Below are 21,198 nucleotides of genomic sequence, written 5' to 3' on the forward strand. Positions count from 1 at the left end.
CGCGGAAACTGCTAGGGAAGTCATGGTTTCTTTTCTGTACTCGCGTCGCTTGGGTGTAATGCACAGGTCTTTGATGTTGTAAGGCGACTTCAGCAGATGTTGCAGGGATGCGGGCTTTAACTTTGCAGCCGCTTGGTCATGGCGACGGTCTGCAATGCTTCGAGCCATACGCACTCTGCTACCGCATTACGGCCGCGGCGCGAAATGTTCTTCACGAATTCTTCAATCACTTTCACATTTGCGGGAATAGGTCTCACGTACAAGGTGATCGAGACACTGGTGCTTGCTCAATCTTTAGAGGCGTCTGGCTTGAACCTGGTTGCCGAGTATACCATCAGACTCCTACGCTGTTTCTCAGGCACTGAAACACAGTACTAGCCTAGTTTCGCGCCTCAAGCGGATAGTAGAGCCTTTTCTTGTGAACAAAGTCCAACGTGCCCCACTTGAGTGAAACAGCCCGCAGGCAAACGCTGCGTCGCGACAACTCAAACTCGAAAGCCGCATTTCATCACATCCTTTGCGACATCAAATATCTACCTCTCCACACAACTCGCCCCGACCATTCGCACCTCGTCGAAAGGCCTCAGGTCAAGCTTCAAGAGAGATCCTTCGCCAATTTCGTACACCATTGTCTTTCGGAAGGGCAATCTATTCGCTAGGTGAGTGTTAGCGCGACCCTGACACGTCTCTTGAAGGTTCAATACTGACATCTTAGCATCCAGGCCAGCGTTCCAACTCTCTTCGCCACGTAACTCGCCATGGCGTCCGTAGGTGTACTTCCGCCCGACATTTGGGAGGAGATTGGCGACTACCTGGACGAACCAGAGCGATATTGGTGGCAATTGGTGATTCTAAAGCACACCGGCAATGGACTACCGCCAAAGAGAGAAGGGTCCGAGTCTCCGCCACCGCCTCCACTTCCTACAAAGGCGCAACTCGTCGGCAAATACCTGAAGTATCTCGAGGACGAGCTGGAGGCCCAGAATACCTGGCGTCGCCTCGTCAACGGATTATGCGACACGCTGCCGACCGAGATGCGCTTGGTGGTCATCAAGAGGTACCTCGAGTCGCTTTTTCCGCGCACCATCGATCATAACCACATTCGATTCGGACACCACGTCAGAGAGTTCAGCGACATTGTCCCTGCAAAGGACAGGTTCGAGGTGGCAATCACCGAAATCGCAAATGAAATCCTCGAGAAGGTCAATTCCCAGATTGTGGACATGCACGCAGAGCACACCATGACATTCAACGCACAAGAGATCGTAAGCGAGAACGTCGAGGAGGCAATCAAGCTCATTCCCCAGCTCTGCACGTACATCTTACCCGCCAACTTCCCATCAAGAAACAGCGCCGCCACAGAAGTCGTTCCAACCTTCTTGCAGCCACAAATCCATAACATCAAGCATCTGGAGCTCAGCACCCGCGTGGTGGGATCTGATGGCACCGCGAGATATTATCCGGTGGAGCTCTTCAAAGCACAAGACCACATCGCGAATCTGGGAAGTTGGTTTCCAGAGCTGCAGTCTCTGGCGTTCACGATCGTCGACGGAACGAAGGGACAGCGAAGGTACTTCAAGCGAGGATTTTCACAGCAGGACACGACGTTTGCCGCAGAGGTCGAGAAGATTGTTGAGCAGATGCTGAAGCTCGACGTGGCGGAGATGGGGATCCGGCTGTGTATCAGCAACGTACCGTATTGGACGGAGCACACTTACGACTGGTATCACGCAGAGAAACAGAGTGCTTGGGACGATGCCAGTGAAGTCGATACGGACGGTCTGTCATGTCGGAGGATCACCATGACTGCGATAGTGGAACGCCTTAAGCTCGTTAGGGTCATGAAGCCGAGGCAGGAGATGGGAGAGGAGGAGTCCTGAAAGGCTTCGTGTTCACCCAGGTACAAGATTCGGCGTTTTTATCTCTTCTAAACGACATGGGCTAAGCTTGTTGGGTAGGATATGCGGTCCCCATCAGGTAGTGCATGGGACAGAAGGGTCGAGCGGTGAGGGATACGTTTGAATGACCTCGCGTGGAGCTAGGTCATAGAATTGGCGTTTTTATTTCGACGGAACGATACGACGCTAAGGTCGCAGGGTAGAATATGTGGATCCCGCCAGGTAGTACCTGGAAAGGAGCAACAGAAATGGAAAGCCTCGCAGTCTGTACTCGCCAGAGAGATAAATGTCCCTCGGAGATGAGTTTGTTCTAGTTCTCAATTGTCAGCCTCGGTTCCCCTTGCTTGCGAGGCTACGTTTGGTAGTACCATTGAGTCTTACCGCTCGTTCATGTCTACACCTTGACCAAGCGCCTCCGTCTCCGGCAAGGCTGGAAGGCATTCCTTTGGCAGGGCTTCAGCTTCCAACGAGGGCTTTGTCAGATCTCCCAGGCAGAATTGTGTGCACAAAAACAGTTCAAGACTTCAGTCAGGAAGGTAGATCTCTCACATCATCGTGGAACTCTTCTTAGCTTTTCCAGTATATCTAGGAGACTGCTCACGCTCTGTTATTTCTACCATCGCCCAGGGTAAAGGCATTCGCTTTTTTGATGCACTTGAAGCTGGGAAGGACCTCGTGTAGCAGCACGATGATCGCATGTCTCCGTGTGTGACTTACATTGGAGACAGGCGGTCGTGTTTTATTGCTTGCGATGGGTAATGTCAGTATTGCTGTCAGGGGAAAGCGACGGAGCAAACATGCATGGAGTGCAGGGTCGATGTGGTTTTGTCATGGCAAGAGAAAGCCGGACAATTCACCAAGAAGATCACATGCGAGGACATCCCTTAGCGTCACGCAATCCGTAGCCAATAGCTGAATGGCGGTGAGCCTTGAACACAGCTTCGGCAGGTGCCCTTCCGCGGCTTGGCGTAAGTTGCAAAATTTTCTCTTGAAGCCTTGTTTATTTTCCACTCACTTCCACTTCCTCCTTCAAGACTATCTGCTGTTTTGTTACCTGAAGTCTCCCAACCCCTGATCAACAGCTCCTTCGCCCCTGATCGCGCCGTACAGATGACATTCAGCTTCTTCGCCATCACTCTGAGGAAGTCGCCGACTCTTGCGCTCAGCACTGGTGAGTCAACTGCTCAAGATAAAGTCCAGCAGTCTGCCCCTTTCTTTTCACTGCGTTTGCAACAACAGCCTCCTGCTTCCCCGTCCCTCACTTTGACATCTCCTTGTCACGCGACAATTCAGACCTCACCGTCCCCGCTCGCACAACCTGCATACTGCCTCAACGAACACTGCTGACCATCAGTCCAGCCGTACTGGAGGCTTGCAAGATTCAACGCCCGCAGCCACCCGCAATCCGAAGCGAATTGAAAAATCCACAACGCTTAGAGACAGACAGCTCAGCCGGAGACTTTAAGGCGCGCGAAGAACCGCGACGCCCAATACCAAGCCAGGCTTGAGTGGTGAAATGACGCTCGAACATCCTCGATGTGAGTGTCTCCCATCGCATCTGGCGCGCTCTGCTAATCTGATTAAGGTCCGGTCGTGAAGGAAAGTGGTGGCTTTGCTGCGCTCACTTTGACACCAAGCAAGCATGGTGATGGTACTACCACCAGCGCTACACGCTGTCCTGGTAGTCCAACGCAGTCCGACGATACAATCCCCAGTGTTCCGAAGATTGGCAATCCAGCGGAGCCTGGCGGCGGCGGTTGGCACTCGCATCGACTTCCAGTACAACACCAATGTCGGTTACGCCTTCGTCAACTTCACCGACCCGGAGGCGATCATCGACTTCGTGAACAACTTTGTCAACAAGGAGTGGCAGGTAGGATACCACCCACGAAAGATCGCACAGGTGTCGTATGCCACAGTCCAAGGCATTGACAGCCTGATCGAGAAGTTCCGCAACTCCGCCATCATCGATAGCAGAGTTCAGCGACTCCCGTCCAAAGCTTTGGTATGTGCCTGTTGGCCAAGAGCGTGCTTTCCCCCCAGCAAGCAGCAGCGGAGTCTTGACAATGCGGTGAGAGATGAAGACGGTGTACAAGATGCTCCATGGGAGCGGAACGAGTCCGAGGCGAGGCCAAAAGGACTGCAAGATGACGGGCATCAGTGATTGGGACAGGTCTGCTCTGGCGACTGTCGCGATCCTGGAGCCTGGAAGGTCGTTGCAGCCGAGAAGCACGAATCGAGTAAAGTAGCAAAGGATCTTGACACCTTCAATGTATGTAATGCAAGTCCGTTCAGCCGAGACGGAATGTAAGTCGCATCTCGCTCCGCATCGTTCCTCTGAGACACGGAAAGCTATGCCTGCTGACGATGGTCAAGCTTTGCTCCTTGGCGGTAATAGAACTAAGATTGTGCTGCACTACAGATTCGTTCGCCCCCCTCTCAACGACTCTTGCAGCCAAAGACATCTCAATACACACTTGCGGCTTTTATTTGATCTCACCACTATTATCTCGGTTTGATTAAACGATAAACAGACATTGGCTGTGACGAGGAAGGGCGCAAAAGGGAGAGAAGCATCACGAGGAAAGTTTTTGGATGAAAAGGAAACCGATTGATGTAGCCTGAATGGCTTTGATTCCTATTTTCATCATACGCTTGGCGACCTCAAAGTCACCGCGGACTTCAATGCCGCTCATTCCGAATCTATGCTGAATGACGAGGTATTCTCTGGTACCCATGAGTTAAAGGAGAGTAGCGTTTGACCATATGCGCAGCTGTAAGGCAAACGATAGTCCAAGACCCGCAGCAGACCATGCTGTTCAGACAAACTCTTCCAGCATACCACGAACACCCTTCTTCCACCCCTCCTCCCCAAAAATCCAAACCCCCATCTCCTCCACCTCCTGCGCCTCCCCCATCTTCCTGCAATGAACAAGCGCCCCCCAAACCCCAACAAGCATCTTCTCGAGCACCTCTCGATCACCCTCCACGTCCGTCTGATCCCCCATAAAAGCCTCGATCTCAATCCTCGCGAATCCAGCCTTGACGATCTCGAGCTTATGGCCCTTGGCGCCTAGCTTGAGAGCTTCGTTGATGGCGGTCTCGAACTCTGCTTCGCCGAAGATGCGGGTGCCTAGGGTTTCGAGCTTGGTGGCGTCACCTTTGCGGCTGAGGTTGAGGGATGCGGCCCAGGCGCCGGTGAGGGCGAGTTTGAGGATGTTGTGGGAGTTGGCGATGTGGTTGCCGAGGTAGAGGGAGATGTTGATTGGGATGAGGCCGGCTCGGGCGAGGGAGAGCTTCTTCTCGATGGATGTAGTCATTGTGGGTGTGGTTTTGTGCTTGCGGGGGGTGGTTGTGGGTAGACTCGAGTGGTTGGCGGATGCGACTGAGTTGTCGAGCATACGCTGTAGCAAGACGGTCTTCTGGTGATGTAGAGTTCGATGAGAAATCTTTTGAATGTCGGTGTACTGTGACGTTTGATCGCAGTCCAAAACGCGTGATGATTGTGTTCTGAGTGTCTGGTATGTATCTTCCGAAAGACAAGCGAATGTTATGAATTTAAGTTTCGAGGTGGGTCCTGCCAAGATGCTGGTGAACAAAAATGTGCTTGTGACTGCTACAAAGAATGTGGCCTTCACCGTGGCCTTTGAGAAGACAAACGAATCCCAGGACTCCTTTGTGACTGAACAGGAACAATGTGATTGCAATGCTGGTGGATTCGAGCGCCCCTGCGTGTAGGCGCTGCTCCGGGGCATGCACAACGGAGACTTGGCATTGATGCGATTGATAGTGGCATCGGTATTGTAGCGTTGACGGTCTCTTCACGAGTTCCATAGTGTGCCATGTCTCGTGCTAATTGTGATGGTGCAGAGATCGAGCCTGAGGACATCCCCTCAAACCTCACCAACCCCTGAATCAACCTTTCACTCAACATCTGCATCTTTTCACGCAACCACCAGAACGAAGCATTGTACTTGCCAGCACGCTAATGGGAACTCCCGCTCGAAATACCTACACAGCTCGCCTTTGCTTGCTTGCTCTTGAACTTTTCTTCGACATAACAGTGTGGGCTCTTCGGACAACCAACACCGTGCGCCGTGGTAAGTCTTCTCTTCCTTTCTCACGCTCGTCATCATGTACTGACAGGTTCTCTTAGGACGCTCAAGAATGTCCACGCATCGGTGGTACTGCATTGCACATTGCGGGTACCCACCGGTGGCTGGATGGCTACCAGCGTGCTGAATTTTTGATTGCAAACTACTTTTTCATCATCTTGTTGGCATCTGCCGACGGCTGGAGAAGAAGCTGAGCCAATGCGGCAAAGGTTGGGCTGCGCCGTCATTCGACAGCATCACCCAAAGTCACGCCAGCCGGCCATCACAGCACAAGCAGGCCTGAGACAAGCAAGGCGCAACACTTCAACTGCAGGCAGGTGAGAAGATGGGCAAGGGGGAATGTATGGCGTCGTCAAACATCTCCAGGCCACGAGAGCAGCAGCGGCATAGGCTTCATGTTGTCACTACAGCTGTCCACGCGCGGTGGAAGCATAATCACCAAGATTGCACGCGCCATCAAGAATGGAAGTAGAGAACCAAACTGGTATTGTCGCTGTCGCTCACACATCTATGCTACTTCAGGAAAACGATCATCCCAACCACGATCACCACCAACGCCATGCTCGACGACTGAACACGTCGAACTCCACTCTCCTGATCTTCAGAATTCGACGCGGAGCCACCGCCATTCTCGCTTCCAGTACCACTCGGCAGATCAGTCCCATTCACAATCTCCAGAACATTCGAATCGGTGGTATTGAAAAGAGTCTGCGCCATAGAAATCTCGTTCTTCTCCAAATCATACACCACGTACGCGGATCTCAAGAACGTGTCACCGAGGATGAGATATTGGCGATCAGAAGTGCTAAGAGGAGATCTGGCCGCAGGCAAGACACCCACGAAGCAAACATCCAAGCCCAGTCCCGTCGATAGAGGAATCACCATCTCGCGCATCGAGACCTGAATCGTCACGTCTTCAGAAAAGCGGAAGTCGATCGTGTCGTCGGACGCAGCGAGAGAGCAGTCGGCAATCGCAACGCCATACTCCTCGAGGTAATCCGCATCAAGGTGCTCCCAGATCGCTTGAGTGGTGTCGTCGGGGAGGTACGACAAGCTGGCTCCAGTGTCGAGATGGACTTCGGTCGTCGTGCCGCTGAACTCCTCCGCATCGCCGCTGAGTCCGACGGCAGTGAGCTCGATAGTGAACTCTCGATATACGCCTCGAGTGGGGATGATGGGCAGCGAGACCAGCTCGCCACGATACTTCGCGGTATCCACGCCGCCGAAGAGGAGCTCGCCTTCCTCGGCCATCAAGTCGTTTAGCCAGAAGCTGTAGGCGAGAGTGTTGATATAGCTTTCGTTCCGGAGGCTGACGGGCAGATTCGCATATTCCTCGCCACCATACGCAACCTGGACCTCGTTGGCAGCATACCCAATCCCGAGAATTCCATCCGGTGTCGAAGAGGCATATCCCACACCAAATTGTTGCGACGGTATCACAACCTCTCCGTCCATGATCCGTACCTCGTCTCGCACATAGTCGCCGGCCGAATCCGAACCATCGACATACTGGATCGTGAACAAGCTGTTGATGTACTCGTACGTTGACGAATCGTTCGCGTTGTAGGTGCCAGTAATGCACGGATCAGAGGGTAATTCGCAATATTCGCTCCCCGCATAGTTGAGCCAGAGATCACTGCTTCCGGTATCGACATGGACTTGGAACTCCTGTGGTGGCGTGCCGACTGTCATCTCCATGTAGTACAGAAACAGCTCGTTCGAGAGCGGTACATTGACGACTCCATTCTCGGCCTGTCGCTTGTGCAGAAATCTTCTTCGATCTCGCTCGGCTGGGTTCTCGACATGGTGCTTGTGGACTTTCTGGTGTACGACTTTCGGCGAACGATTCGATGTCGACTTCTGCTTCAGAGTGATCGCCTCCGCACTGGCAAGCAGTACTGTGACCACTGCCGTGGAAAACATATGTCCTCTCATTTCCTGGGGTCTCCTGGTCTGGGTCCCGACAGCTGCAGATGCTGGGGTCTCTGCCGACTTTGTACCAACTTACTTGTAGCGCGACACGCAATTAGTGCGTGGCCGCAGAAGCTTTTTGATCCTTCTGGAGCGGCATGCCAATGTGCCAAGAGATGGGCGCCCAGAGATGGGGCGATGCGGTCACCGGCATGGAAGATGTCACGTTGGAGGACGTGTGCTTTGTTGCCATACATTTCCAGCTTTCCTCGACTGCCTTCTCGACGCTTGATACGCCAGATTCCTGCATTGTGCTGCCGTTGTTCGACAAGGGGCAAACATCTTCCGACGAGACGAGGCCAAGAAAGGTGGCGTTTCTTTGTGTCTCGCTGTCAGCTGCACTGCGAGGCCACGACGCTGCTCAGAATAGCCCGACAGACGCCACAACACCTTCCAGGCTGTCAGGCTCACGTTTCCACGCCTGTCAGATTGCTACGAGGCGGTGAATCGGCTCTAATAATGGACTCCTCCGCGGGCTGAGCAAAAGTGGTCATGTCGTCGCCAAGCGAGTGGATCTCGTCGCAACCCACTTCTCCATTTTCACCGTTCTGGGCAATTTCTCGAGCCAATGGCTGCCGTCGCCAATTCCTGGATTCCTGCATGTGGTATCGCGCAGCAATGAGCTAGCAAGAGAAGTGTGGGCCTCGGTGTCTAAGAATGGCTAGCGACAAGAACAAGTGCAATCGTGGCCATGCAGCATTCTCAAATTGATATATATATGCAAAAGTGGACGACAAGAATGTATGCAACTGAAAATTCAAGAATCCAAAGTTGGGTGGATGGCGGTTACGGAACAGGAGGCCACTTTGATGGAAGTATGCCGGATCACGGTTGAACTCTCTCTGCTCCAACAATCACATCGAGGCACAAAATCGGACTGTGGGGCCGTGTATATCGATATCTTCTCCGTCGGCACCATACGATCATACAGATATTCGAACTCTCTGTCAATGTGCGCGCCACCAACACGGGTAACCATCTTCTTCTCCAAACACCTCTGCCAGCTCACCCCCCACGATCTTGAACGAAATCAATCATGGCTTCCAGACACTCTCCGGATCTGCAGGCATCAAACTCGCCTTGAATCGCGTACTTGTCGTTTTCGAGAATGACTTCGAGCTCTGCCAAGTGATCGGGACCGTCATCCTCGGGGCAGGATTGGATGAGGATTTCGATGCTGATTTTGCAGTGCTTTAGGCTGTGGATGATTGTGTAGGGCATGGCGGTGATGAAACGAGGTAGAGACAGGAGGTGTAGGTGACCATAGGACCTTTGGGGGTGAAGTTGTTCTTGCGTGGCAGGACTTCTTGGCGAAGCTGGGAGCATGTGTTGGAGAGACCGCATTCTGCTTCATTTGTCTGGTTGGCTCCGACATTCTTCGACTGCGCTCCTGGGGTATCAGTGTGATGGGACTGAACAAGACAAGAATGTTGTCTCTGGTCGTATTGGAGCTCGTCAAGAAAGTCGCCGCCGGTTTGGAGGCACGAAAAGGCACTCCTGGCTCCTTCGCTTGGCTCGAGGGATGAAAGGACAAGGCTCTTGTGATCTGGAGGTTCAAAGAACTAACGACAAAGCCGATGTTCGAGGGATGGCGTCCAGCTTCAGTATTGCTGAACCGATGTCCTTCCTTGACGGCCGTGAGGTGAACAGAATATCCACGCAACGAAGACAGTGAGGTTCGTTCTTGTGGAAATCTTGTCGGTCGTTGGTATTGGGGCGGGATGGGATCGCTGGCCGGCTGAGAAAGATGCAGTACGTCTGCAATCACGAACGACACTTCATCAGGTAGGAGTAGTTGCCTGGAGCGATGCTGGTGAAGCGCACCGTCAACAAAGAAGCCGGCTGTTGCCATGGAGGAAGGGCATCACCACCAGGACCCTGAACTTTTCAGCTTCCACCTCCTGCACCGGCGACCATTCGATAACGAACATCAATCAAGTCCACGAGACCGTCATCGCCCAGATCTCTCTTCACGTCGTCATCGTCGTCGACTTGTCCATCCAGTCCAAAATGGCCTCAGCTTCAGCCAGAGTATGCGCGATTTTGGAACTCCTCCAGTCCATCCTCCTCAACGTACCAGCGCAAGCCCTCTTCTCCCTTCAACGCGTCAACACCACCTGGCGCGACTGCATCAAGGAATCAATTCACCTCCAGCGCAAGATGTTCCTCAAGCCCGCATTCCCTCCAATGGATCCAACCGCCGATGAAGAAGATCCCGACCTCAACGACGTCTACCAAACCCTCCTGTACCCTTCGCCAATGCGTCTCAACCCTTGTCTGGACATGACCGGCTGCGCAACAGCTACGGCTCAACTCTCTAAGCTGGTGAGCAGCACTCAGGTCGGCGCGTCTCGAGTCACCCAGCCACCAGGTCTTCATGAGATTGAAGTTCACATCCAGCTGCGCAAGTGGAGCAAACATGAACAGTCCAGCTCGTCCACCCAGCTTCAGTCCTGGCGTGGCACCCTTCTCTCGCAGCCGCCAATCACCACGCTCAAAGTGCCATGCGAGGTCAAGTTCGATCCATCGGTAGACCTTGAATTTTGGCCAGAGAAGAGGGTGGCGACAGTCAGCAATCCGGCAGGCTTGACTTTGGGCGACCTCGATCATGCTTGGCGGAGTGTCGACAAGGGTCAGGGAGAGTCGTTTGTCAGCTTCTCGGTTGTTGCGCCGCCAGAGCCGGAATGGGTGCTGTGTGAGGTGGATGAGGACTGCAGCGACTTCACGACGTGCTATCTCGAGACGCCGGATGAGGTGGGGAATTGTCAGTGTGTGAGGGCTTTGAGAGCGGAGGAGTGATGCACCACCAATTGAGCGTATGCTTCGGAGGAACATTGAGACGAGCATGATCCGGATGAGGCCAAATGCGAGCGGAGGAGAGGAAAGGCGCTTGTTTGTTTTGAATGTCGTGGCGGGACTCTTGTACCAGTCGGCGTGTGAGAACGTCGTTGTCGCTCCAGCCCATGATCATTGTGACATGGCAAGGAAGCATGTGTAATGTAAGCGGACAGAATGCGAAGGAATACCTCACACTCTAGCCATTACAACTCCTGGTGATTCGACAGCACTGGGCTTCCATTGTCGCAGTGATATCAACATGTCCACGGCGCAGCCATCGAGCTTCAGTGTCCAGTTGAGAAGAAGCTTCTTGTATTCCTCACGCTCGGAATTTATTTCTCCATCTCTTGGGACACCGCCGAGCTGGTTCCATGTCATATGGTGCCAGTGAGCACGATAATTGCAATGGGAGGTGTCGCGTGTAGCTCTTTCGTCTGTCGTTTTGAGATGCTGTGTCCTATGCCTTTCTGTTGATCACGAAGCAAAGTGGCTTTCGAGCTTCCGTATAGCGGCTGTTCCGTTGCTTTGTTGACGATACAGTGCGTAGAAACAGTAGTTATAGGTGTTGCTGATAGTGATGCGAGCGGAAGTCCGGATCACGAGGGAGAATTGAGTGGTACGGGAATTGAAAAGCCGCTGCAGGAGTACAGAAGAGAAGGGCGACAAGAATGACTTTTCTGCCTAGTTGATCAACTGCTAAGAGGGCATAGATTGGGTCGTCTCTCATCAAATTGGCCGTGTGACGTACAGACGCAAACATCGCCTATCTCGAAAGGCAAACGCGTTCCCCTAAGATGATGCGCAGGACGTGCTACTTTGTTGTTCTCACAAGTAGACTGATGTTCTCGTGCCTTGGCACGCTCGAAATAGCAGATGAGAATTGAAGGCAGCAACGGTCAAGGCACAGTCAGACTCGATTTATGGGGGTCAAATGTGACATTGAGAGAACTGTGAACTGCTATGGACGGGCTTGTACAACTTTTTAGCACCCCAGGCTCAATAAGCTCCTAGAGCGAGGTTCAGTTAAAGTCGCGGTGTGTCTTTTTCTCGGCAATGTCATCTCAGGGGAGGGGAGGGGAGGGGAGGGGAGGGGGGAGCGGAGGTTGAGATAACGGTGCATCTCGTGCTATACAGATAGATTCAGCTGTCAATGACAAGCTGCTGTACACACGAGCCGTGCGCATGCCTTACTTACCCACGATTTCCTGTACACTGGTGTCTGAAGAAGAAAGAAGAAGAGTTGACAGCGGAGCGCGAAGAAGAACTTGTTTGCGGCGAGCTCAGACCATGCGTGACTCGGTCTGCGTTCCGTGACCGCATATTTTGCATCGCTAGTGTGCGTAAGCAGAGGCAGGTCTCTGCCTATTGGACCTAGTTGTTGCCACGCTAGCTTATGTATCTTAGTCACATGCATTGCAGGTGAAGTACTTTCGCCGTTACTTCCTGGCCAAGAAATCCCTCACTTTGTCCCCTGAAATTCTGACATTTTCATCATCGTAACCTCACCCTCACCACCACATAACAATTCTGCCGTTAGCGCATACCACACGCATCATTTCGCGACTGCGCGACTCGGATCTCAACAGCTGCAATCAGACCCCCGACACACCCTGCACCAGCATGGACAGTCGACCACAGGCTGAGAGAGACGCTGCTCGCGATGCTGTCCGCGGTCAAGTCTTCCGCACCGTCGAGCTGCTGGAGATGATCTTGTCCAACATCGCCGACCCCTACGAGGTGCTGCTGCTCCGCGCCGTCGGCAGGAACTTTCGCGATACCATCGATGGTTCGGTCTCGCTCACTGGGTCCTTCATCTTCGCTCAAACTCAGAGCGCAACCATCCCGGGGCCGTCGCTGCTGGAGTCATTCTACGAAGACAACACGCACTCCTTCGACGGGCCAGCAAATGCAGCTGCAGGGCTGTACAATCGCCACTTTCTAGACTTTGGCTGCTTTGGGCCTGTCGGTCGAAATCTCCCGTACAGGTTAGTAATTGAAGCGTTGCTGGTGGTGTCTCTGTCTCTCCCAGACGCACCAGTGCTGCCGGCTATCACCTTGCAAGACGCTGACTTCTTGCAGATACGAAACGAAAGATGGAATCCTCACGCTTCCCAACATGGAACTCGACTACGACGAGATTTCACAAGAGGGCAGTCTTTCAGTGTCCTTCGCTGCCGTTCCCAAATCACTCGATCTCGGCCTGCTCGCTTGCATGTTCTTCACCAGTCATCCGATCCCCGTTATAAAGCTGAAGTTTCAAAACCCTGATTACGATCCCCTCGCACTCAGAAAAGATCCCGACTCCTGGAAGCATGTGGAAATTACGCTGGAGAATCCGAGACTTGGCGAGGTGCTGGATATGTGTTGGCTTCTGCTGGCCATCGTTTCGATTCTTCGGAAGAGACTTGCTCGTCAGGATGCTAAGGAGGCGCTGAGGGAGTTGCGGAGGGAGGAGAAGGAAGAGTGGCAGCGCTGGGGTGGTGGGGACGAAGAAGACTCTGTTGAAGAGGCTGAAGAGGCTGAAGAGGTTGAAGAGGTCGAGCCATGTACCTGTGGTCCAGAACAGTACTGTTTTCAGCATTGGAGTTGGAAGGATGAAGTGCCAGAGGAGCTTTTGAAGATTTGCATTGATGAACCAAAGGTCTATGGAGAGGTGTGGTATACTGAGGATGATGAGGGCCATGGAAAAAATTTCTACGTTGTGCGATGAACAGAACGAGGAAGACAAGGTACAGCGGAAGTCGTGATCAGGTGGACTTCAGCCGTGAAAATCCGCTACAACGCGAAATCACTGGAATAGGTTGCAAATGAGCACGGACTGGACAGGCTGCACGAGGACGGGCAGGTCTTCTATTGTTGGAGGGAGGATGTTACGATTCGGCAGGGAGCCTGTCGGTCCTGCTTCAAGACGGTGGATATTGTACACCACTCCCTCGTTTGGAGGAACTTAGATACATCATCCATCAAATTGCATACCACACCGTGTGTTCACGCTCTACAGAGCGTAACCTGACAGCTTAGTACTGAAGGGCCGCTGGCGCTATTCGTTTTGCGTCTGCATGAAGCACGCTTTGACGATGAGGTCGAAGCAGACGTCCACGACTTGGCCAAGCTGCATTCTCACAGCATTCTCACTTTCCTTCTCTAATTCAAAGGATGCAACCAAGGCAAGACATTCTACAACACATACTTTAGTGACAGTTGCACCCGAAGAGAGCGTAAGCAGTAACAGCATGTGGCATTCCAGCTTTGGCTCCTCTTCTACGCAGGAATATGATCTTGGACATCGCTATGCCACTTTCCGCGTAGTTATCGAGTTAGTAGCATGGTCTTAGGGCGTTGGGGAAAATGATGGAAGCGACTGGTTCTACGTTACCCGAGATTTCCAAACAAACCATCGCCACCAATCTCCCATAAACCCCCCTCTCCCAACCCAAATTCCACATCCCAACATCTCCAATCCCAATCCCCCTACTACTATATCCCCCACCTCCCTCCTCAGCCCACAAACCACTCTTCCCCTCCCCTCAAGGCCGTAACAAGCGTCGTCGGTCCACGTAGCACAGGCCTAGTAACTGTGCTATTCATGCCATAAGGAGCGATGAAACCAGTAGCGGAGCCTGAGAGGAGAGGGGCGCGAGTCGAAGTTGAAGAAGTCGAAGTGAAAGTGGGGAGGGGAGGAAGTCCGAAAACAGGAGTCTGTAGCGTCGACGAGGAGGAGGAGGATGTTGGGGCTCGGCTGAGAGTCGAAGTTGTGGGAGCCGGAGCCTTATACGAAGTTGAAGAAGTCGTAGTTTGGTGGTTAGTCAAATGAGGCAGATCGGGTCGTCCGAGAACAGTCGATGAGGAAGATAATGCTCGGCTGCTAGTCGAAGTTGCCGAGGCGGTTATCGTTGAAGCCGTATGCGAAGTCGAAGAATAACTCTCTGACCTCGAACTCGAAGAATCCTCATCATCATCATCATCATGTCCAGGCCATAACGGCGGAATCGGAAGTATAGGCGGTACAATTGGCGGAAAACCTGGACTCGCAGGTTCCGGGGGATCTGGAATCGTAGGAGGTTCCGGAGGTGATGGTGGCGGTTGGACTCCAGGTGGATAACAGTTCGTTGGCGGGTGGCATGGCTCAGGGAGAGGTTGAGGTTGAGGGACTTGATCTGGTGGGTTGATAGGAGGGAGTGGATCGAGGGGAGGGAGGATAGGAGGTCCTGGGGGTAGTGGAGAGAGGATAGGAGGTCCTGGGGGTAGTGGAGGGAAACCAGGAAGTCCTGGATTAAGGATGGGATCCCAATCTGGGGAATCTGGGACGGGCTGGTTCGGCTGCAAATCTTCAGGTTGCTGGTTCCTGGTCCTGTCCAGCTCTTGCTGCAGCGACACGAGATTAGCACTGTATCGTCGAGCCTGGACATGTTGTTGCGACTTACCTCAAGCCCTTTCAAGTACTCCTTCTCCAACTCCTTCTGCTTCTTCGCCCTCTCCTCCGCCTCTTCCTCACCCTGCTTAATCGCATCACTCATGGGCTCGTCCTCCAATAGTTCAGGCGATTGATCCTGAAGATGTTCCTCTGCGGTGACCATCTTGGTCTGCCTGATAGGATCTCTTGGATCGGATTGCAAGACTCCATGCAAATCTCCGTACAAGTTCTTCGACTTGCCCTTCGATGCTTTGACGATGTTGTAAGCAATCTTGTCAGGGCCTCGGAGGATGGGCTTCGAGATCAAAAGTTCCGGGAGGTTGAATTTAGGCGGCTTTATCCCTTTCGCGTCGCTCAGGCTTACGATTGCGACACGCAATTTGTCCATTGCTTCCTCAGCGACGAACTCGTAAGTGGAGGCCAGCTTATCTTGGACGGCGACCGCAGGCTGGTTGGCCGCATCGACATTGTGAGTGGAAGGACCTTCACCTGCGTCCACCTCTTTGGAGACATCGATAGGCTTGAAGTCATCTGGCACGACTTTCTTCAGCTGACTCTTGTGCAACCAGAAGTGTGTCGGAGGCTCAGTAGTAGGAAGTCCTTGCCCATCCACTTCCACCCAACGTCGGTAATCGCCACGAATTTCTCCAGGAGCCGCGGCATCCATGCAATACCGACTGTAGTGCGTATTCGAATGAACATCATATTTCTCAACCATGAAGATTTCATCAACAATAGGATCCCCAGTCACGGCTCGTTTAGCAACATCATTGCCATGACGTGAGAAGGTGGCTTCGAAATCCGGAATTTTCTCCCCAGGCACATGATTTGCGATGAAGATGAAGTCTTTTGGCGAGATTCCAGAAGGTCCCGTCCAAGTCGGGAATGTAGTGCGTCCTGCTTCGAAGATTGTGGGAGACTGTTCTCGAGACTTCACATCCCCGCTCTGAACCACTTCATATACAGCCCTGGCCATCTTTCCCAGCCAGGAGTTTCGAACATCAGCAGCGCGATACGTGGCAAGCCGTTCCCACATCTTTGCGAAACCCGAAGAGTCCGTTTTCAGCCATGGTCCGGGCAACAAAATCTTATCATCAACGCTTCCCGGGATTTCTATGACAGAGAGTCAGCAACGCCCATATTCCATCCCAAAACACGACGAGGACATACCCCTTTTCGCATCAAAAAACCTCGCCAAAAGCATAATCGCATCCCCCGTAACTCCATTCCAATCCTCCCCACCAATCGGCAGCCTCTCCTCAAACATCGTCGGCCACTCCATCCACAGCAAATTCTTCTCCGTGACAATTTCCGCCATTTGGGAATCACGTCTCGAATTCTCGAGATATCGTTTTATCTCCATCAGATCACGATCCACATCTCCGGCCCCGGTTCCGTTGATTCCGCCGATGGCCCAATCCATAGCCCAGAACGCAGCTTTCTGGGAAGAAGTCTCTAATTCTCGGAGAAGGCAGTTGTCGTCGCACTTGTCGTCTAGGAGGGTTGGTCGGGAGTCGCGGACGAGTTTTTCCGAGATCATGTTGCAGGTACTGGTGATTGAGCTTTTGCACATTTCCGAGTTGGCGTTGCACCAGTCCCAGGAGTTTTGCGCGGTCATGGCCATGGATATGCCGATGGTGGAGGAGGCGTAGACCACGGGGAATACGATGCGACTTCGGCAGATTAAGTCACAGGTGGAGGCCGTGTAGCTTGGTGGGTCGGCCATCTTTGAGGAGGCAAAGCGTGTCGGAGAAGCGTTGTTGTTGTTGTTGTTGTTGTTGTTGTTGTTGATGTTGGCCTTGTTGGCCTTGTTGGACTTGTTGTCTTGTAGGAGAGTTGTGGTGGCGAGAGCCGATAGGCCTGTCGCGAAGTTGGAAGCGAAGCGCATTTGGATTGTGATATTGCGATGTCTGTTGTCTGCTGGGTCAAGGAGATCAGCAGTGAGGCGCGTGTGAGATTTATATCGAAGAATATGATTGTGAGGACAAAGTCCTCATCAAAAATGCCGCCTAAGGAATCTTGTAAGCGGAAGGCTAAGATGAACGAAAATCGTAACTTTGTTGGGAATAGAGTTTGCACAAGCCTGAGATGGTAAGCATTTTCGTAGCTCCCGATCAGGCTGCAAGAAACATCGATATTTTGCCTCCCTGACGTGGCGTCCAGCAAGCATGTCCAACAACCACAAATAATCCCCAAAATCAAAAACACTCCTCCCCTCCAACAGCTCCGTCTTCGACTTCCCCTTACAAGTCAAGTTCCCCGACGGCATCCTCCCATCCTCAAAGAACGGCACAATCCACTTCGCAACACACCTACTCTCCGGATCCGCATTCCCAGCACAATGCCCCGCCCCATCAATCGTGAAAAGTCCCGAACCCTCGAACGCTTCGTGAAGCTTCTGCTTCGCGTTGAAATTCGGCGTCACGGCGTCGGCGGTGTTTCCGATGAATAAGATTTTGCCAGAAGAAGGAGTGGTCGTGAGGTTTTCGAAATTTGTGATGGCGGTTTTGGTGGGAAGGTTGGCGGCGGTGCTGATGATGAGGACTGGGATCCATGGGTCGAGGATTGCGGAGGCGGCGTGGATGAGGTAGAGGTTGGAGTATTCCATGCGGCCGCCAAGGGCTTGCTTGCTGGTTCTTATTGATTGGGTGAAAGCGAGGTCTGACAGAGACTCCATGTGGCGGTCGGAACTGGAGATGTTGTTACTATGTGGGTAGCGAGGGCTGTTGATTGCGGGACTTCTTGCAACTTTGGCAGTCTGGCGCCAGGCGCCGGGATCAGATTTTTGGATTGTGCTTTCGAGTGAGTCCCTCCAGCTGGTTTCGGTGATGGCAACGAACTTTTTGAACTTGTCGTGATGGTGAATCTCGGCAACGACGCATCGTTCGCTCGTCGGAAGGGTCGTCATGGTCGAGTGGCACATTTAGTCTGGCACAAGTGACCTCGCTTCCTTTTTTGGCCGCGGAAGACTGTGAGAAGCATTTCTCCCAGTGTAGATCAATTCTGGCCTTCACGACTTTGAATGGAGTGGTGTCCATCGGATCCTCCTTGCCAGATGGAGGAGGCTTCGGAGGCGCCTCAGCCAGGACGAAATGTGCATGAGCATGAGCGTAGACTGTGAGAGCTGCTGTAAGGAGGCGTGGTGCCATGATGCTGACTTTGCAAGAATGAGATGCGACGCCGCGAAGGTCAGCGAAGGACAAGACAAGGGCTCATTGATCAGACTCCATCTCCGCTTTTCGATATCGTGGTGCGCAGTGGTCAGGATTTCGTAAAGCTTAGAACGAGGCGGTCCTAAGAGATGCACTCCAATGCAGCTCCGGATCATGGAAGTCACAGCCGCGATCATACTGGCTCAGCCCTCAGTTTTCGTCCGAACGTGGCAGGGTTTCGGCCGAAGGTGTTGGTCTGTAGCGGTGGTGGACGAAGGTCCTCGTCGAGATCGTCGTCGCTCTCCTCCTTCACTCTCTTCTTCGGGTTCTTCGATGTGCCCTTCTTCGTGCTCTTCTTTGGTGGCGCCGCCACCTCCATAACAGTATAGCCTCGCTTCTGAAGCTGATCGTTTAGGTCTGGCAAGGCTCCGACAGCGTCAGCGCCCTTTAGAATCTGCTCCGTGACGTTGGCTATGATCGTGACAGGGAACGCGCCGGTTCCGCCAGCGTTCTCGACAGTGGTGCTACCATTTGTTATGAAGTGTGGATGGATGATGTTCTCATTAGGTTCTGAAGGAAGGCACCAATAGTCGGAACCGAGCGCAAATGTGAATGCCAGTGACGCTTACGTCTTCGCATCTCCAGGCCCTCATATGTCGCTACACATACCGTTCTTCAGTGCGTAAGCCACAATTCCAGGGCGAGACAAATTCAAAAGTATAGGCTTGGCGTGAGTAGAATAGGCGCTCAGATCTTCGTAGCTCCAAGATCTCCAGAACCGCGGAGCATACTAGTCGTAACATCGAGAGCGTCGTCGTCAAAAGACCAGTCAATTTACTACCAGAAATCCAGTCCCGCCGTAGAAAAACCATAGAATTCACAACCTTATTGTTCCAAGATCTCAAATATCGTCGCATAGACTAGTCGTGATCTTGAGAGCATAGTCGCCAATAGACCAGTCGAGTCAATACCAGAAGCCCAGCTCCCACGTGGAAAGATATGGTATCCACAACCCCATAACTCCCGAATCTCAAATATCGCCGCATAGACCATTCATAACCTCGAAAGCAACGGTCCTTGATGCCGGAGAGAAGGGCTTCCAAAAAAAAACGGTCTCTCGTCATTCATACTACTACAAGAAGTGGACTCATACAATCATGTCTCGTTCTCATTCTCGTATTTCACATCCCAAAAAACCAAACCCAACAAGCTCTCTCCCTCCTACACCGGAGAAAAACTCCGCTCTCTCGGTCCTGCCGAGATGTCACGAGCTATCGGCAAGGACTTCACGAATTCTATCTCTCTCTTGACTCTCCTCCGACGAGCAGACTTGCTCTCTCCCTCCAGCCGACTCTTCTGGATCGCGTTTTCCGCTCGACCCGGGTTTTTCAGGATCGAGGATTTGTCGAGAGACCAGCGCAGGGAATTTCCGCCGCGGTTTTTGTCTTCCATGTTTGGGATTTCGGGGGAGGAGCGTGGGACGAGGGTCGGAGGGCCGGGGGAGAGGGTTGATGCGGCGGTGTCGTCGGTGGTGAGGGAGGGGGTTGTGTTGCTGGAGGAGACTTTGTGGGTACGCTCGTTGGCTTCGGTGGTGGCTTTTGGTATCTCTGGGCTCTGCTCGGTGTCTGGTGTCCGCTGCTGTACAGATTGTTCGTTCTCATGCGCTTCTTCGTTTGTCGACATTGGTGCTCTCAAAATTTCCTTCAACTTGTCCAACTTTCCGTCCTGGTCCTCTGCTGTCTCGATCTGTTCGCTGACGTCTGCGATGCGTGTGTTCAGTCTGGCCATCTTTGCGACATCAAATGCAAGCTGTCTCGCCTCAATCTTTCCGGACAGCCGCTCGAGGAAGGGCATCTGTTCGGGCTCAGCCTGCTTCTTCTTCTGCTTGGTGATCTTCGACGCAGCCTTCTTCTTCGGCTTTGGCTTCGACTTGACTTTGATCTCTGGCAGCATCTCGACTTCCCATCCTTGTTCCTTGGCCATTTCCTTCCGAATTTCGATATCTGTCTTCGGCCTGGGCTCTTCGCTGATCTCCCTACCAGTCTCTCGTTGTCTCCCTAAAGATGACAGCTTCTTTCTCGGCCAAGTGCCTGCTGCCTCTCGCTGCTTCCGCGAAGTCATGTCTGGCATGCTGCGTCGTACTTTCTTTGCCGGCCTCGTCTCCTCGTCATCTTCAAGGCGTCGCTTCCGCGGCATGCTTGCTGGTGCTTGTGGTACGACTTCCTTCTCCTTCTTCTTGTGACGTCCAGCCTCAGCGTCGATCCATTCTTGTGGTGTGTCGTCGGTAATGGCGTAGACTGCGCCGCGCCAGGTGTATACGCCTTTGCCTTGGTCGATGCTCTGTTTTGATTCGGCTTTCTTCTCGCCTCGTAGCCCTTCGGCGGCGTCAATGTAGAGTTCGCGCAACAGTCGGTCTTTCTTCTTGTCGCCAGTGCTGGCCGGCAGCACGAAAGCGGCGGAAGAGGCATTGCTGTCGACGGCGCCGAGCGACTTGCGCGTCCCAACCATTTTGATGTGATTTGATGCTGAATTGTATGCGGATTTGATGCGTGTGTGAGTGTGTGTCTGCCAATCCAATGTCGAGGAAAATTTATGTCCAAGAGTGTCGAAAGTGTGCGATGCAGCGAGAAGAAAAGAGACGCGTCGTTCGTTGTTGTTTGAGCCAAAATAAATGTCGAGAAAGTGAAGCTCACTCACTCTCGGCTTTTGGCGGACGGCACCGCACCCCGCGTCTTCCTCCCGCCCTCCCGCCCTCCCGCCCTCCCGCTCTCCCGCCCTCCCGCTTGAGCTTTGACCACCTATTGTCCCAG

The 21,198-nt window shown here is 52.9% G+C and overlaps 8 protein-coding genes across 8 annotated transcripts; 4 read left to right on the top strand and 4 right to left on the bottom strand.

Annotated features, from left to right (window-relative positions):
• Positions 1–204: 204 nt before the first annotated feature.
• Positions 205–2,786, top strand: MYCFIDRAFT_177514 (uncharacterized protein; the record flags this gene model as incomplete). Its single annotated transcript, XM_007931279.1, has 14 exons — positions 205–318; positions 379–418; positions 449–659; positions 696–748; positions 772–1,814; positions 1,853–1,914; positions 1,947–2,005; positions 2,043–2,089; positions 2,121–2,186; positions 2,213–2,231; positions 2,274–2,453; positions 2,488–2,573; positions 2,623–2,704; positions 2,737–2,786. 14 exons carry the CDS (start codon positions 205–207, stop codon positions 2,784–2,786), a joined length of 2,112 nt encoding a protein of 703 aa, XP_007929470.1.
• A 754-nt stretch (positions 2,787–3,540) lies between these two features.
• On the top strand, positions 3,541–4,302 carry MYCFIDRAFT_78275 (uncharacterized protein; the record flags this gene model as incomplete). Its single annotated transcript, XM_007930775.1, has 3 exons — positions 3,541–3,903; positions 4,194–4,205; positions 4,297–4,302. The coding sequence occupies 3 exons, from the start codon at positions 3,541–3,543 to the stop codon at positions 4,300–4,302; spliced, it is 381 nt and encodes a 126-aa protein (XP_007928966.1).
• A 415-nt stretch (positions 4,303–4,717) lies between these two features.
• MYCFIDRAFT_198764 (uncharacterized protein) lies at positions 4,718–5,218 on the bottom strand (the record flags this gene model as incomplete). Its single annotated transcript, XM_007931280.1, has 1 exon — positions 4,718–5,218. One exon carries the CDS (start codon positions 5,216–5,218, stop codon positions 4,718–4,720), a length of 501 nt encoding a protein of 166 aa, XP_007929471.1.
• A 1,431-nt stretch (positions 5,219–6,649) lies between these two features.
• On the bottom strand, positions 6,650–7,948 carry MYCFIDRAFT_21497 (uncharacterized protein; the record flags this gene model as incomplete). Its single annotated transcript, XM_007930558.1, has 1 exon — positions 6,650–7,948. A coding segment is annotated over one exon (1,299 nt), but the record flags the coding sequence as incomplete, so codon positions are not given.
• Positions 7,949–9,994: 2,046 nt separating this feature from the next.
• MYCFIDRAFT_78278 (uncharacterized protein) lies at positions 9,995–10,783 on the top strand (the record flags this gene model as incomplete). Its single annotated transcript, XM_007930776.1, has 1 exon — positions 9,995–10,783. The coding sequence occupies one exon, from the start codon at positions 9,995–9,997 to the stop codon at positions 10,781–10,783; it is 789 nt and encodes a 262-aa protein (XP_007928967.1).
• Positions 10,784–12,442: 1,659 nt separating this feature from the next.
• MYCFIDRAFT_198767 (uncharacterized protein) lies at positions 12,443–13,489 on the top strand (the record flags this gene model as incomplete). The annotated part of the gene is made up of 3 exons (XM_007931281.1): positions 12,443–12,807; positions 12,902–13,368; positions 13,464–13,489. The coding sequence occupies 3 exons, from the start codon at positions 12,443–12,445 to the stop codon at positions 13,487–13,489; spliced, it is 858 nt and encodes a 285-aa protein (XP_007929472.1).
• A 373-nt stretch (positions 13,490–13,862) lies between these two features.
• On the bottom strand, positions 13,863–18,144 carry MYCFIDRAFT_198768 (uncharacterized protein; the record flags this gene model as incomplete). Its single annotated transcript, XM_007931282.1, has 6 exons — positions 13,863–13,999; positions 14,754–15,030; positions 15,247–15,531; positions 15,601–16,349; positions 16,407–17,153; positions 17,484–18,144. 6 exons carry the CDS (start codon positions 18,142–18,144, stop codon positions 13,863–13,865), a joined length of 2,856 nt encoding a protein of 951 aa, XP_007929473.1.
• Positions 18,145–18,581: 437 nt separating this feature from the next.
• On the bottom strand, positions 18,582–20,896 carry MYCFIDRAFT_198769 (uncharacterized protein; the record flags this gene model as incomplete). The annotated part of the gene is made up of 3 exons (XM_007931283.1): positions 18,582–18,912; positions 19,058–19,225; positions 19,719–20,896. The coding sequence occupies 3 exons, from the start codon at positions 20,894–20,896 to the stop codon at positions 18,582–18,584; spliced, it is 1,677 nt and encodes a 558-aa protein (XP_007929474.1).
• Between the last annotated feature and the right edge of the window lie 302 nt (positions 20,897–21,198).

This window comes from Pseudocercospora fijiensis (genome assembly GCF_000340215.1).
Source record: "Pseudocercospora fijiensis CIRAD86 unplaced genomic scaffold MYCFIscaffold_7, whole genome shotgun sequence".
NCBI classification, from domain to species: Eukaryota; Fungi; Ascomycota; class Dothideomycetes; order Mycosphaerellales; family Mycosphaerellaceae; genus Pseudocercospora; species Pseudocercospora fijiensis.